The sequence below is a fragment of the Talpa occidentalis genome, unplaced genomic scaffold, assembly GCF_014898055.3.
Source record: "Talpa occidentalis isolate TD23 unplaced genomic scaffold, MPIMG_talOcc4v2.1 talOcc4.10, whole genome shotgun sequence".
In the NCBI taxonomy this organism is placed as follows: domain Eukaryota; kingdom Metazoa; phylum Chordata; class Mammalia; order Eulipotyphla; family Talpidae; genus Talpa; species Talpa occidentalis.
In genome coordinates, this window is record NW_023600993.1 from 12,861,647 (window position 1) to 12,876,611 (window position 14,965).

The 14,965-nt window shown below is 47.5% G+C and overlaps 1 protein-coding gene across 5 annotated transcripts in view; it reads right to left on the reverse strand.

The window, feature by feature from the left end:
* The window catches only part of RFTN1 (raftlin, lipid raft linker 1), a 163,627-nt gene that overhangs the window by 13,241 nt on the left and 135,421 nt on the right, over positions 1-14,965 (reverse strand). For all 5 annotated transcript variants that reach the window (XM_037524760.2, XM_037524771.2, XM_037524764.2 and 2 more), the window contains exon 7: positions 14,244-14,359. In XM_037524760.2, coding sequence (XP_037380657.1) covers positions 14,244-14,359 — 116 coding nt within the window. The remainder of the gene's footprint in view (positions 1-14,243; positions 14,360-14,965) is intronic.

The window sequence follows — 14,965 nt, forward strand, 5'->3', positions numbered from 1 at the left end:
CTGAACCACTGATCCTAGGAGGGGTACAGGGTTAGACTCCTGCAAGCCTCTGATCACATCTTTGATCAGTACTGAACCTTGCTGAATACATACTGTTGACCCACTGACTTTGAACTCACCACCACAGCACTAGAGCTCATGTCCAAACAAAACTCACACATGTATTTGTGAGGAGTGTCACACCCTCCTCACACTTAGGAACCCTAGCTAGCCCACAGCACTGCACTTCGGAGGCCATTTAAAAGAGTGAAACCACCAACGAAAAGCATAAAAATGTGAAAAGTGTGGCACTAAGTAGACGGCAGAAAGGACAATTGTTATTGAGCTGAAATAAGAAGCAGAGCTTCACCTTGCTGGGAACACACTGTCAGCGACTCAAGCCTTTTGCAGCAAAAGAGCATGAAAGCACTGAGTATCGATTTTGGTGTCACTTGTGAATAATGAGGATTGTCTGCCTATCTGTCTGTCCATCCCTCCATCCGCCCATCATTTCTTTAGTATAACTTCACTGGAATTTTTCAGAGGAGAGAAATAGATGCCTATGTCCAACTCTCCCACATTCAACACAGCTCTATTATTTTAATTTCAAAGATTCTACTGGCAGGCCTTTCTAACTCATTTAGAATCCAGAAGTCATAGAGTAAAAATAATGAGTTTGGTGACATAAACACCTGTCTGTCTGACACAAGACAAATGGTTTTGTCAAAAGACACATGATGGGACCATACCTGTAGCTCACATTCCAGACACAAAAGAGTTCTTAAAAATTGACTAAAACCTCCAGGAAACCAAATTTTAAAATGGATAAGAAGGGAGTCAGAGAAAAGGAAATTCAAATGGTCATTAAGTGCCATTTGCAAAAATGCCAAATCTCACAATAAGAGAAATGCAAATTAAAAGTGCCCTGAGATAGCATATTTCCACTTATCCTGTTGGTAAAAACCCACGTCTGACACGCACTTTGCTGAGAAGGCAGTGTGAGGGGCGACACGAGAGCCTTCTCATACATGGCGGGCAGTAGGGCAAGCTCACCCGACCCCGCAGAGAACAGTTTGACAGTATCTATCAAAATTACAAATACATTTACCCTTTGGCCCAATAATCTCACTTCTGGGAACTGGTCCTCTATAAAAAATGAACAAATGGACTAAATCATTCACAGGAGAACCGACTGCACTAGTAAAACACTGACGGCCCCCTGAGTGACATCAGCCGGACTTGTGCATAAACAACATGTCGTTCCTGCGGTGGTGGCTCGGGGCCCAGGTAATGGCACTCAGGTTGTGAGTCAAGGCTTACAGGGCAAGGACAAAAGAAGCAGGACGGACTTCCAGTTTAGACATGCTGAGTCTGAGCAGGCTGGAAAGGCCCAGGAGGCAGCTAGGAGGGACCGTATAGGAAAGATGCCGTCACCCACTCCCCCTGGCTAATCCTGCAGCCTGGGGATATGTCACCTTGCACGCACAAGGGATGCCGAGGATGTGATGGCGATAAGGATCTTGAAATGGGGAGGTTATCCCAGTGGGTTCGATGCCTTCTAAAGGGGTCTCAGAAGAGTGCGGAGGAGGCCCTGTGAGGATAGAAGCAGCTTGGCCCCTGGAAGTTGAAAAGGCAAAGCAGAAATTTCTCCCTTAAAGTCTCCAGAGAAAATGTGAGCAACACAAAGCCTGAAAAACCATGTCAGTGGACAGGGAGGTCTTGGGAGACCACGGCCAGGACATTTCAGGAGGGAAGTGGCAGATGGCAAACCCTCACGCATGGCTGGTGGTGAGGGTCACACAGGGCATGCTAACAGGTTCATGGGAGATCTGGGGGTTGGCATGGCTGTGCCAGGGCTCAGCAGAGACCTTGGTCACCATGGCTCAAGGTGAAGGTACAAGTCCTGTCCTCATGTGATGGGGAGGAGAGCGCCAAGCTGGCAAGAAGAAACGTCTCACCTCTATGTATCAAGTGGAAAGTGGCTGCCGTCACACTGGGCAGTCTTGCAGGAAACTCAGTGAGTCTGTCAGTGTCCTAAACGGCAGGGCAACCGGGCCTCCACTTATTCATTGTGTATCTCTGCAACAGGGTAATCCCCAGGGACAGGGGAGGCTCCAGGTTCCCTGCCCCGCCTAAGGGAGGGTGGAACTGAGCAGGAGGAAAGCTTAAGAAGAGACTGGAAGAAGAAGGAGCAGGAGATCAAGAGATGACTGGAGGAGACACATAGAGCAGAGACATGTGAAGAAGCTGCACCTGCTTCTTGGCCTTGGACTTGTACCAGGGACTTGGGGGACACGGCAGGAGACATCTGAAAGAGATGTGGGTGAGGGACCCATGGGGAGGTTGACATGGCAGCCTTTTATCTCTATTTTGATTTTGCTCTTTTCTTTCCAGACTTGTCTGACTCCTCCTACCTTTTCCCAAGGTTCCCCGCCAGAAGGTTCTTTAGACTCGTGCAAGCTTTCAGGCCTTAGTGGCCCTCCTTTGGCCCAACCCTATTTGGCTGGGCATTTACCCACAAGGAAATGGGTAACTTTGGAAGTTTTGTGTGAAAACTATTTTATCTATTCTTTCCCCTGTATTGCACTCTAATTGTATTAAAGTTCCTTTCCACTGAAAAATCTTAAGCACTAAGAGTATGGGTGTCTTGGGGGTGAGGGGAGGGAGGGGAGGGGAAAGGAAGGACTAGAGTCAAAATAAGGAGGGGGTGCAATTGTATGGGGAATATAACCAAAATGAAAATGCATACATTGTGCAAAGATGAAAAAAGATGTAAGAATTATATAAAATAAAATATTTAATTAAAAAAAAAGAGTATGCGTGTCTCTATGTGGCAGATGGCAGACCCTATATAGAACAGGCGGGTTTGGGGGTTCCGGGGTGCCCCTCACTCTGCCCTATAACATCTCCATGTTCAAGCGCCCTGGCTCTGCACAGGGCACCTGGGAAGCAAAGGCATGTGCTGGACTCTCTTTTCCTGTCCCAGGAATCCTAGAGGGGGAAGGGGTGCTTTGAAGGCACCGTGAAGTGAGCTGGAGGGAGAAGGGGACTAGTGACCTTCTGCAGTCTCTGGGGAAAGGGCTGCAGGAGCCCAGCCTTCTGGCCCTCGGCCTGCCCCCCTCCCCACCCCAGGCCTCCTGCTGGACCACAGCCTCTGCCAGCCAGGGGGAGGGGCAGGGTTCTGGGGCTGCAGGAGAAGTTGTTTTGCTCTTTGTTTTACACACAATGCTCCCGAAAAACATTTTGCTGATATGTAATTAGGCCAACATAATAGACTGAGAAAGCAGTCGGCTCATTTTAGACAACTTTGGCTTTCAGAACATTCAAAGAGAATACGTTAAAAAAAAAAAAGAAAAAAGCTTAGTTTTCTGATGTAGAAAAGAGGGCAGATGAAAATACGTGCGGCTCGTAGAAGGCTTCTGTTCTAAGACTCTCCCCACCCCTGCTGGTTAATTCACTCCTTTGCCTGATTTCCTCTCCGGAGCGAGAACTCCAGAGCCCATCAAAATCATAATAACAACTCTTATTACTATTTGAGATACACCGTTTGCAGAAATGGTCTCAATTATTACCTCCCAGTCTCTGGGCCTCTCTGTGGCCCCTCCATGGAGTCCAGTCCCTTTCTCCAGCCCGTGAAGCCAGGCTGGTATTAGGACTCGCTCTGGCCACAGAAAACGGAGGCCAGGACACTGGGAGTCTGAACCTAAGGCTCGAGGGCTGCGTGCCCTTGCGCTCAGGGAGCCAGGCCTGCGCTACAGGGCCTGCTGTGGCATGAGGAGAAACAAGTGCCTCCACCCACCAGCACACAGGCAAGGCCACCCCGGACCGGTCAGCTGCCTATGGAGCTCATGCAGAAGCAGGGGAAAGCCCAGCGGGGCCGAGGCAGGCCCAGGCCAGATGAGCACAGCCCGCAGCTGCCCCACAGACTCAGGAGCAGCAGGTAAGGATTGTTACTTTAATCCTGAAGCTCTTGGATGCCTCATTCCAGGGAAGAGCTGACAGCGCACTCTCACTGCAGGGAGAACCAAGGCCCTGGCAAATCTCTAGGAAGAAAATCACAGTGCAAGTCGCTTGGCCCATGTGAGAGAATCAGACAGTCTCAGCCACTAGCTGCAGCCGTCTGTGCTGCTCAAGCTCACCACACTCCAGGCCGGCACACCTAGCCCTCGTCTCCTCCCCGCCAGACAGGCTGTGCACTCACGTGGCATCTGGAGCCCTGGAGTCTAATCTACGATAACCCAGCGTGAGGCCAGCACTGCCCCCAGCATGCCCTGGGAGGCAGAGATAAAACCAACCACAGGAGCAACCTCCCCGCTCCAGACAGTGCCCTGGCTTCTCCCAAGGGCCACGCATGCCAAGCTGGCAGGAAAACCAAACCTGTATGCACAAGATAACACTCCCCGGGAGTCTAGGACAAGTGCGTTGGCTGGTCCTGGCTGGTGTGGTTTCTCTGAAGTCACAAACTCAGAAGCGGGGAGGGGGGGGGGGGACAGGAGGCGGCCTGCCCTAGCCAGAATGGAGCTGTCTGTTGTCATCACCTGCCTGGGCAGGAGGAGAAGCTCCCAGGTGTGCTACAACACAGGCTCCCGGATGATGCTGGACACGGAAGGCTGTTCCAAGGTGAAGTGGGCACTGGCTGGGGGCGCTCTGAGTCTCCATCGGGCAGATGCTGCGGTTCTGAGTGCAAACAGTTAAGCAACTCAAAGCTGTTCCATCCTGTCAGCTGCTCGGCAATACCACGAACAGTGACAGCGCCCAGAGACAGCACGGTGCTCGCTCCCCAGAAGCTGACGTGCGCACACCCTCAGAGCCGGGGCGAGCACGTCTTCTCCAGCAGACTTGGAAACAGCTTTGTTTGATAACAATTAAACAAAAAGCATTTTCTCCATCCAGAGACTTGTCAAGTCCCTTCCACTTGCTTAGATGAGGGAGAGGAAAGGAGACTTTCTCAGCAGATGGGATTTGCCATTTGATGACTCTCTTTAGACAATTTGAGATGGATGAGGGATTGTAGTTTTAACCCTTCTTTCTTAGTTTTTTATCTCATCTACTACCTAGAAAAAGGATTTCAAAGGAACTTCCCTATGAGGGATGTGTGTGTGTGTGTCTGTGTGTGTAATTAAAAGGTATTTAGTTTGAGGTGGTGGGGGGAGGCTATCAGCCAAAACTCTAGAACTTAAAATGATGTCAAGCTTCTTACCTTTATCTAGTGTAGGTTCCTGACCGCTTACCAATAATCATAAATGCTAATTCAGAAGATGTGCCTGAACAAAGGTTGGTTCAAAATCATTGCAACAGAGGAGGAAGTGGAATAAAGGATTATTCCACAGCTGCTGGGCAATGCAGCAACAGAACCCCACAAAGCAACCGTGGGTTCACCCCTGAGAGAGTAAGACCTTTAATGTGTGTAGCCCCCGACTCAACAGGCTTTCTCCTGCCCAACTGCACCACGCAGTGCATTCAAGGTGCCATGTTCTCAGGCCAGCACTGGCTCCGTGTTCTCTTTCGTCACAATTCTCTTCATGGTGACCCATTTGTCAGCATCCTGTTGCTATGGTAACCAGTTCTCTCTGAACCCCTTTCCTCATGCTACCCTCTCCCTCAAGTTAAATGATGTTGCTCTAATCCCACAGTATGTCTTTTGAGGACCCTGCTTCCTGAAAGTGGTTTTCTAATAGGCCTTCTGAGGTGCTAGAAATTACCAACAGGAATATCCAACCTGTGGTAGATAGGACCCCCCAGGGGCTCCTCCCCCACGCCAGCTGCCCTCTCCTCAACAGCCCAGAGACAAGAGCAGTACAGCCTGCTCTCCTGGGTTCCATCAGCCTCCAGACCGTGACCCATCAAAGGCAGAGCTGACGGAGAGAAAACCCAAGTCAGGAAAAGTAAAATGGCCTTAGAGAGATTTGCCAACTCTATTTGGGGTCCTCTAGGAAATCCTGTGACCCCTGCCTTATCACTTCTCCACACTGCTCACTTCCCGGCCTTCATCTGTCCACCTGTTTATTGCTGTTTCCATCATGGGAATGCCCCGTGTCAGCATAAGGTTTTTAAGGTTCATCCATGCATCTGGTAGCATGTTCTGGTGCTTCACTCCTTTTTGTTGCCAAAATCATTTGAAACGCATTGGCATCTGGGAAGTGACAGCCGCAGGTCGCTGCTACTTCTACTGGGGTGAAAGGGTTCCACACAAATGCTCCAAAGGGACCATGCCTGCCCCTTGCACGTGAAGGAAAACAGCATCTACGCCTCTGCTTAATCACAGTTTAGCCCTTCACAGACACAGAGCCAGCTACTTCATTGCCCTTGTTTTCTCTTCCTCCAAGATAAATATGCCCAACTGTTTTCAACATCTATAGGCATAGTCTATTTTTTCTAAAAGATTTATTTATTTATGCATACAAGAGCTGGTGTACAGGCCGGAGATGTGGGGGGTAAGAGGACTCACCAGAGACAGAGTGGGGAGCAGAACAGGCAGACTGACTGAAATACACTGCTGAGGGGAGCAGCGGGCGAGTTTCAGGAGAGGTCTGCTGCGCCATGTGGGTTTCTCCCTGGCCGGCCAGGGATTGAAATCATGCTGCAGAGGCTGTGGATTGTTTCATAGTGTGGTGCTTAACCTCTTGCGCCACCAGGGAGGCCCACTCTAGGTATATTCTACATTGCTGTGTCCCCCCAAACCCCCCACCGTTTGTCTGTCTCTCATCAACCACTGCAGTTGATGGCAAAATTATAGAGGATGTAAAGGACAGAGGGAGAATTTAAAAAAAAAGAGAAACACATACTTCAGGACCCCTGGGTTGTGATGGGAGGGAAGAGATGGCATATGAAGGGACCTCACGCATACTCTGAATTTATATATGGGCAGGTAGTTAAAAAAGTTAAATAACTCTGCAGTAAGGTGGGGGCATGGGAAGCGTCCAGAAGGGAGGGCAAACCCAGCTGATGGCATCAAAGAGCCATGAAGAGCTGGGTCTCAGCAGAGGCTAAGAGAGAACAAAAGTGGTGGGACAGCATAACACAAGGTGTGATCTGGAAAACCCCACTTTGTCATAGTCCAGGGCATTTGGAGCATTTTGAGGGGAGTAGTAGCCTCACCGTTGGCCTGCCTGTACTAAATGCTTTTTCATTAGAATTGCTGTCAAATCAGGTAATTCTCCATTCTATTAACTATTTTAAACCTAAGTGCAATTGATTTTTTTATACTCTATCCCATTACATTTTATTGGACTGGTTTAGTTCCTACAATTGATAAAGTAATAGATAATGAGATTAGAAGGGCTTTACAAGAAGTCGAGGAAACCTACTCAGAAAAGAAGCTGGATGAGATAAGTCATTTTCAAGGTTTCTTGCTTTGTTTCTTTTCTTTTCTTTTCTTTTTTAAAGTGGTGGGATGCTTTCCACAAACATAACTGAAGTCTAATTTAGAAATCCCACGTGTAAAAACATAGATACACAAAAAACAGCAGTGGTTGACATTGTGTAGATGGGTTTTCCTGACTCTTCCCCACTCCCCAGTTGCAAACATGCCCTTGACTCTCCACCCACACCTAACTAGAATGGTTCCGTGGAATCCAATCACATCTATCTTCTTTAGATCCTGATGGCCACCCAGTCTATTTCTTGGCCTCCAAGTTTTGGGTCTCCACAGGCTCACACCCTTCTAGACCTCTACATAAGCCACTGAAAATGGTGTGAGAGAGGGCAAGTCCCTGATGGTGTCATAGGGCCCACAAACTAGCCCTCCCTCCAGTAAGGTTCTTCTGAGGGCAGCCTCTCAATACCACAAACTCTTGGTCATGTGAATTTCAAAAAAATAAAATCAGATGAGTGGCCAAGAATGATCACTTAGCCACAAAAACACCCTACAACCCCCAATATCCGCTGATTTAATAAAACCGAGTTCTTGGAGAACCATTTTCTCTGTCTTTACCCATGATTTTCAGATAACCTAAGCACTCACCAAGTTCTAAAAGGGGCCTGCTAGAAACAAAGCATGAGAAGGGATGAAGAACAGTCTCTTGTGTGGGGCCAGCAAGGAAATGAGGGTGCTGTCCGACCACAAGGAACTGAATTTGGCCAACAATCTGCATGAACTTGGGAGTAGATTCATTCCCCAGAGTCTATAAAGAGGAGCATGGCCTCGCCAGGCCCTAATCTCAGCCTTCTAAGACCCAAAGTAGAAGACCTAGTTGAGCCCATCTGGATTTCCAACCTTACAGGAGCTGTGAAATAATAAGGGGTGTGTTTGTTTGTGAATGTGTGTTTGTGTGTGTGTGTGTGTGTGTGTGTCCGCCCCACCCTACCATTCTCTTAAACACATCAGGAAAACCAAAAGAGCAACCCCTTCTCACACATTGAATAGAGTCTCCCTCTTGTCATTCTGTGGCCTGCAGTGACTGTTAAAAAGCACACCACTTTTTAAAAAATGCATTTGTCACAAGATTCTGAAAATGATGAATTTTTCACAGGGAACAAGGCTCTAAATTCATCGTGCCCTATGGTCTCCACCAGAACACATACTTGCCTCTCTCCTTCCCATCAGCTTTAAAAAGTTCCTGGTGATTTAGGGCCTTCCACCACCCCTCAGGAAGCTTGGCAGCGAAGAGAAATTACTGATGGCATGGAAAGGCCAGGGGGTGGGCATTCATTTTTAATGACTGCACTCTTTCCCTCCAGTTAAAGAAATCAACCCTTCTTGACCAAATTTCATCCATTTATCATGTGTTCACAGTGGCTGACACACAGTAGGAATGCAATATTTATTTGTAGAATAAATTTTTGTAAAGGTCTAACTTGTATAGCTAAATTTTGTAGAACAGGACAGCTGAGTTCATGGAAAAAAAAAGGACACAGATTAAGAATCAATTTGTTCCTTCATTCATCTGGGCTGCTTCCCAGCCTGGTCTTCTTTAGAATACCCGTGATCCTCTAGCCCCATTCAGTGCAGTCACTGTTGTCTGCCTCCCCAGCTGACACCCTCTGTAGGCCCAGCCAACCATGACCCTTGCTATGACGTAGGTGTAGGACCCAAGCCTGGCCAGTGGGGCCCAAGGGAAACCCTGCTTGGGAGTGTCTGGGAAAGGTTTTACTTAATAATAAAAAAGGAAATGTCCCTATTTTTCCCAGTTGTCATCATGTTCACAAGAGATGCTTGGATGCTGCAGCCACCTTGGGACGAGGGTCATGAGGAGAAACCCAGCAGATATGTGAGGATCAGAATTCAGGTCCCAGATGATGTCCTTAATCCTCTGAAAAAGCTCAGCCATCACCCCACGTTCCTCCAGACTTCCTACTCAGTGAGTGGGAAGACCCCTACTGTTTGATTCACTTTACTTGGCTATGAAAGTGCAGGGGGAGGTTCACTAAGGCCCTTTGGCAATTGATGCTGGAAGGGAAGCTGCCCCAGGAGGAGCTGTCATCTAGAATAGCCGGTGCAGGTGACTAAGGAAATCAGTGAGTCTGTAGAGCTTGATGAGTGTGGATCTGCAAGTACAGAAGTGGGTACCTGGCCCTCTAGATATGGTGACCAAAGTGAGGTGAACCCACAAAAAGAAGAAAAAGATCAGCCCTAGAATGAGACGAGGAATACACAACTAAATACACACACATATAACACTTACATGTATGTAGCAAGAAGTTGAACAAAAAATTGTTAAAGACACCAAAGAGGGCAATTATTCAACTCCCATTTTACTGTTTTATTTTTTTCCTATAAGAAGAAAACAAGTGTATCAAACACCTGGGAGAAGACTCATTTAACTAGTTATCTTCTAAAAAGTTATTTTTTAGTTACCCAAGTAAGATGAAAACTTCCCCACCTATAAGTGGAGAGATTACAGGTATGGTCCCTCCCATTTTCCACTCCCATGCGGTCACCGTGATTCATGTGGATGGGTGGCCTCCCAGACCAAGGTTCTGTATTTATACATCCCCATAAAAATCCATCCTGCTGTTTTGTGACTTTCCCCCTATAATTGGCATCTCAGTTTGTACCAGTCAGGGTTCTCTTGAGGAGTAGAACTAAAAAGACTGATATGGATAAAAGTACAGAGATAGAGATGATACAGAGATACAAGTAGACCCCTACACCTATACCCACAATCTTTACCTAGTATCGACATCTAATATCTTTATGCCTATATAGAAAGCTTTATTCTGAGGACTTGGCTCAAGTGATGGTGGAGTCTGGCGATCCAAGAAGAGGCAGGCTGACTCTTCAGGCCCTCAGCTGACTTGATGAGGCCCACCCACAGTATGTAGGATAAGCAATCTGTTTCCTCCAAGTACTGACTGAGTGTTAATCACAGCTAAAAAAATACCTTCACAGCAGCAATTAGACTAGTGATTATCCAAACAAACAGACACCACAGCCAAGCCAGGTGGACCCCTGAGACTCACCATCACAGCCTCACCCTACAACTCCTTTTTCTCACTGAACATTTCCTGGAGTGCCGTCCATGTCTGTTTCTGCAAAATGACCACCTCCATATTACGGAGGTACCACCCTTTATTTACCCACTCTGCCCCTGCTGGACATGGGCATTGCTTGCTTTCTTTTATTACTAATAATCCTGAAATAATGTCCTTGCATCTGCCTTTTGTGAACAAATACCTTTGTTTTCTAGAAGGAATGGGTGTGAGGTAGGGACTTGCTGAGTCATGGGTAGTTAAGGGCACTTAAAAATTTTAACAGATGTTGGCAACCTGCCCTCCAAAGCAAAGCTTAAAATTCTTAATAATCAACTTAAAATGCATCAAGCCTAGTGAGATTTTAAGGGAAAGGTGCTTGCTCAGCCCTGCCATGCAGCACATTGCGTGTCACGCTTGGAGCAGAGGTGGGACATAAGGAGCTTGATCAAAGGGCTGAGAGCTGCCAGAGCAGGTCTCAGGTGATCCCGACACCTGGCAGCCCCTCTATGCTGGGATCGCTTGGGCTGGAAAAGGAGAGGATCATAGCCTGGTCTCCAACCCTGGTCCTTTCCTGGAGATGATCATTCGAGGGAGAATCTTCTGTATCACAGGAAAAAAAGGCAGAGAACTGCTGACTTTGGCACCAAAGGCTATGATCTCAGAACCAAAATAATTATCTTGGAGAAACTGTGGCAATGAAACAAATGCCAGATGGTTTTAAAAGAACAAATATTGGCTCCCTTGTCAGAGCAGAAGGTGGTGAATTCTAGAAATCATAGAAATTGATGCCACTTCCTGGCAAATCCTAGTGTGGATTGTTAAAGAGAAGGGTGGGGGCCTTGAGAAACAAAAGATTGTTCCAGAAGCTTGTAGACGTTTGTGAGGAGCAAGTGGGCCGATCCTGCTGTTGGACAGGGTTATGGGCCAGGTGGGGTGGGGTGTGCCCCAGAGTGGATTTGCATTACAGAAATGCATCTTTCTAAGCCTCCTGTGATTTCTTTTGGGATAAGAATGGGATATGTTTAGGGGAACAATAGGGGCATTTGAAGCCACTGCAGGGGGGTGGGGATGGGGGCACTAGAAGGAGAGATGCTCAGGGCATCCCTGAGGACCATGAAACAAATGGTGTTCTCCATGAGTGAGAGTGACACTGTGATCAGACAGAAGCCACCCTATATAGGAAACATTCAGAGAAGCCAAACTGAGTTAAACCCCAAAATGCAGGATGATATAATCATTTTCAGACAGGTCTCAGGCTGGAGACATGGGTGCCTAACAGGAGGAGATGACCGGCAGTGGTGTGCTGATAAGTGCTTTCAACTGGCTCTCCAGGGTGATTGGGGAGGAATCCCTGATTTCTAGTGCTTGCCAATTCCAATGGTGTAAATTCCCCAGCATCAATTTCAAGTTCCCCACCTGACTGAATCTGTCTCTGAATATTAAGTAGGGCAGGATGCGTGGGATCAGCTCTGAAAGTTAGGGGGCATCACTAGGCCCCCCAGGTCTTTAAAATTCTACTTTGTGTCCATGATTCTGGGGGAAATCCCAAATATTCTTGAAGTGTGTATGTGAAGGAGAATCCAAAATGAGTGTCACCAAATAGATGAATGCACAAAAATAAGAGGTCAAGAGGGGAAATATTCAAATATCTGAGGAAGAAAGCAAGCTGACAAGTAACCCTAAAGGAAACCAATTGGCACATCCGGGACAAGTTTCTGTTTCAATGTCTTTCCCAACCTAACTTTCAACCCATATATTGAGCTATTTTTGTATTAAAAAAACAGCACCCTTGTATTTGTTTGTAACCTTCTCTCTCTCTCTCTCTCTCTCTCTCTCTCTCTTTCTCTCTGTGATTTATATAGTAGGTGCTCACTGCAGTTACAAGCAAGGTCACAGTTCATTTCAAAGATTAAAGACAGATACACGATTGAGGTACTCTTGCCATCACCCCTTTCACCCCATAACTCACAACCACAGACATGTGGGGAGGGGCAGAGCACAGTATGGTTCCTTTAGACATTGGTTCTTAAACTTGGGCACGACAGACCCCGGAGGACTTGTGAAAACACGGACACAGGGTTCCAGCCCGAGTTTCTTATTCAGTAGGTCTGGGCGGGGCCCAGGAATCTGCATTTATAACAACTTCCCAGGGAATGTTGATGCTGCTGGTCTTGGGACCACACACTGAGAACCACTTTTTTTTAAATGATTTTAGATCAATGCCATCGAGTCAGCTTCCACTGGGGAAACCAGAAAAGCCTTCATTAACAAGCATTTTAACATGCAGACAACAAGAGACTTTACACCCATCCCTGTGGCATACCATTGCTTCTGTGCGGGCTTGTGTTTTCGCTGCAGCCCTGGATCGTCGCTGTGCTAGTCAAGTGTTACTGAGCAGACTGGGTGTTGATGGGCGCGGGCTGCTCAGCCACAAGCACAGGCCTGTTTCCACCAGGCCTTGTCATCTCTGAGTTCCACCCCTGTCATCTCCTAGTTCTCTACCACCTGGAGCTGCAGTGCAGGGGTGGGTCTCCATTTAAGTTGAAGAAATTCGGGGGCCCCAGCAGGGATGTGACCACCCACATGGGTCTCTGCACGGAGCCTCCCTGCCTTTGCACCACACTTTGTGAGAGGTATGGCAGTCCCTCGGGACCATGGTCAGGCAGGAGTAACTGGTGGAAGCTGATGCCATCGGCCCTCATCTGCTTTGACTTTCCTTACACGTAAACTCATAGCCCCACCCTCGCCAGCCTCACGCTGTCCCTGCACTTGCTGTTTCCATTACTATGGTTTTTTCTAGGGACTTGTGGCCACACTTGCTCAGATGCAGGCTGAGCTTCAGCCTGCCCAGAACTGCCTCAGGCTTGCGGCTAACAGTACCCTTGGGGTGCCCAGCATGCCCCCAGTGGAAAGATGAGGACGTCACCTCTGGGCTGCAGTTCTGAAGGGCCCCAGGGAGTGATGTCCAGTGAGTCCTGGTGCCCCTCCCTCCTTAGAAAGAGCTGCATCCACATCTGTCTTATCTTGGCTCAGAAAGCTGGGTTTGGCAGTTTCCCCCATTCCAAAGTGACGCCAACTCAGTGTTCTGCCAGGGCCTTAGAATCAGGTCCTCTGTGTTCAAACAGTTTCTCTCTTTATATCCCAGATGTTGAATGGACAAGAAACTAGTGTAAAACGTTTCTGCTTCCAGAGCTGAAGAAACGCCTTTAAGGGGCACACGAGTTAAAACTCAGAAATAAGTCAGCTCTTCACCAAAGTCCCAGTGGAAAACAACTTGAGGAATTCACTGTCCTCAGTAATTTGGTGGTCTCGTGGGTCAGCATTTCTGAAAGACATCTTTGAGGACTCCATGGGTAATCTCAGGCCAGTGTCCTAACGTCTCTGTGCCTTAGTTTCCTCATCCACAAAATAGGGGCATCACTGTGTTTACCCTGTCGGCTTATGTGAAGATTGGGTTCATGTGCACATATTCCTACTAAGGACACCTGGCAAAGGGAGCCACAGCGCCTAATTCCAGAAACAATGAAGTCACTCAAAGTTTCCCCCATTTATGTCATGTGGAATTTTTAGCTATATGCAAATTAAAGAAGAATCTTTTCCTACCCCATGATCCAGCAGTGCTTTTCTTACAAAGAGGAGAGTGGGAACCCACCTCTCTAAGTGGGGGGGGGGGGAGGGAGGGAGCAAGGAGGGGGCATGGCAGGACGAATGGAGCCCCTGCAGGGTCTACCCAGGTGACCCCGCCTTTCAGAGGAAAGCCACCTCCGAGCAGGCCTTCGGTCAGATGGAGCAAGCGGATAAAACATTCCCTATCCAAACAAAAGCCCAGGCCCTGCCAATCTCACACTTACTTCCAGGACAGTCCATTGTTCGACAACAATAGCATCGTAGCCCTGCATGGTTTTGCTATCTTCTGTGGAAACAGCCTCAAAGATGAATACTCCATCTGTCAAGCTGTGTAAGGAATCTGTGGAAAGAGAAGGGGGTGGGGGTTGTAAGCCGTCTGTGGCAGAAGACTTACAAGCAGCAAAAATTTTCACTGCATTCATTAATAATCCCAATCAGAACATCTTTTCAGCATGTTAATTAAAGAAGGCACACACAGCCATAGAGTCTAGCCCCATCAGAATGAATGAGACTAATTTACCTCGCAGTTTTGAATAATATCCTTGATTTTATGAGCCCAAATTTCATTGTTAGCAATCACCATTTGATTTCATGCGTTTACCTTCCTTTTCACGCTCCAGCGTCAGGATGCATTGGGGAGAACTTATTCAGGGTAAAACACAGTCATTTAGAGACAGTTTTTAGAAGAAAACTATATTTAGGTGAAAGAGATTTTTTTTTTTTAAGTGAGGACAGATATATAACACCCCAGATCTAAGCTTGTCAGACGCATTCTGGATGTGTGGGTTCTTAGAAGTACACATGATAGGGGCTGCTGAGCAGACAGCACTTCAGGAAGCTCTTGTCAAGAGGCAGAATCTGGGGGAAGGAGGAATTTTCCCAAATGAGTTACCTCTGGATATATTTCCCATCCATATACCAGGGTCTGAGTTCTGTACAATTCAAC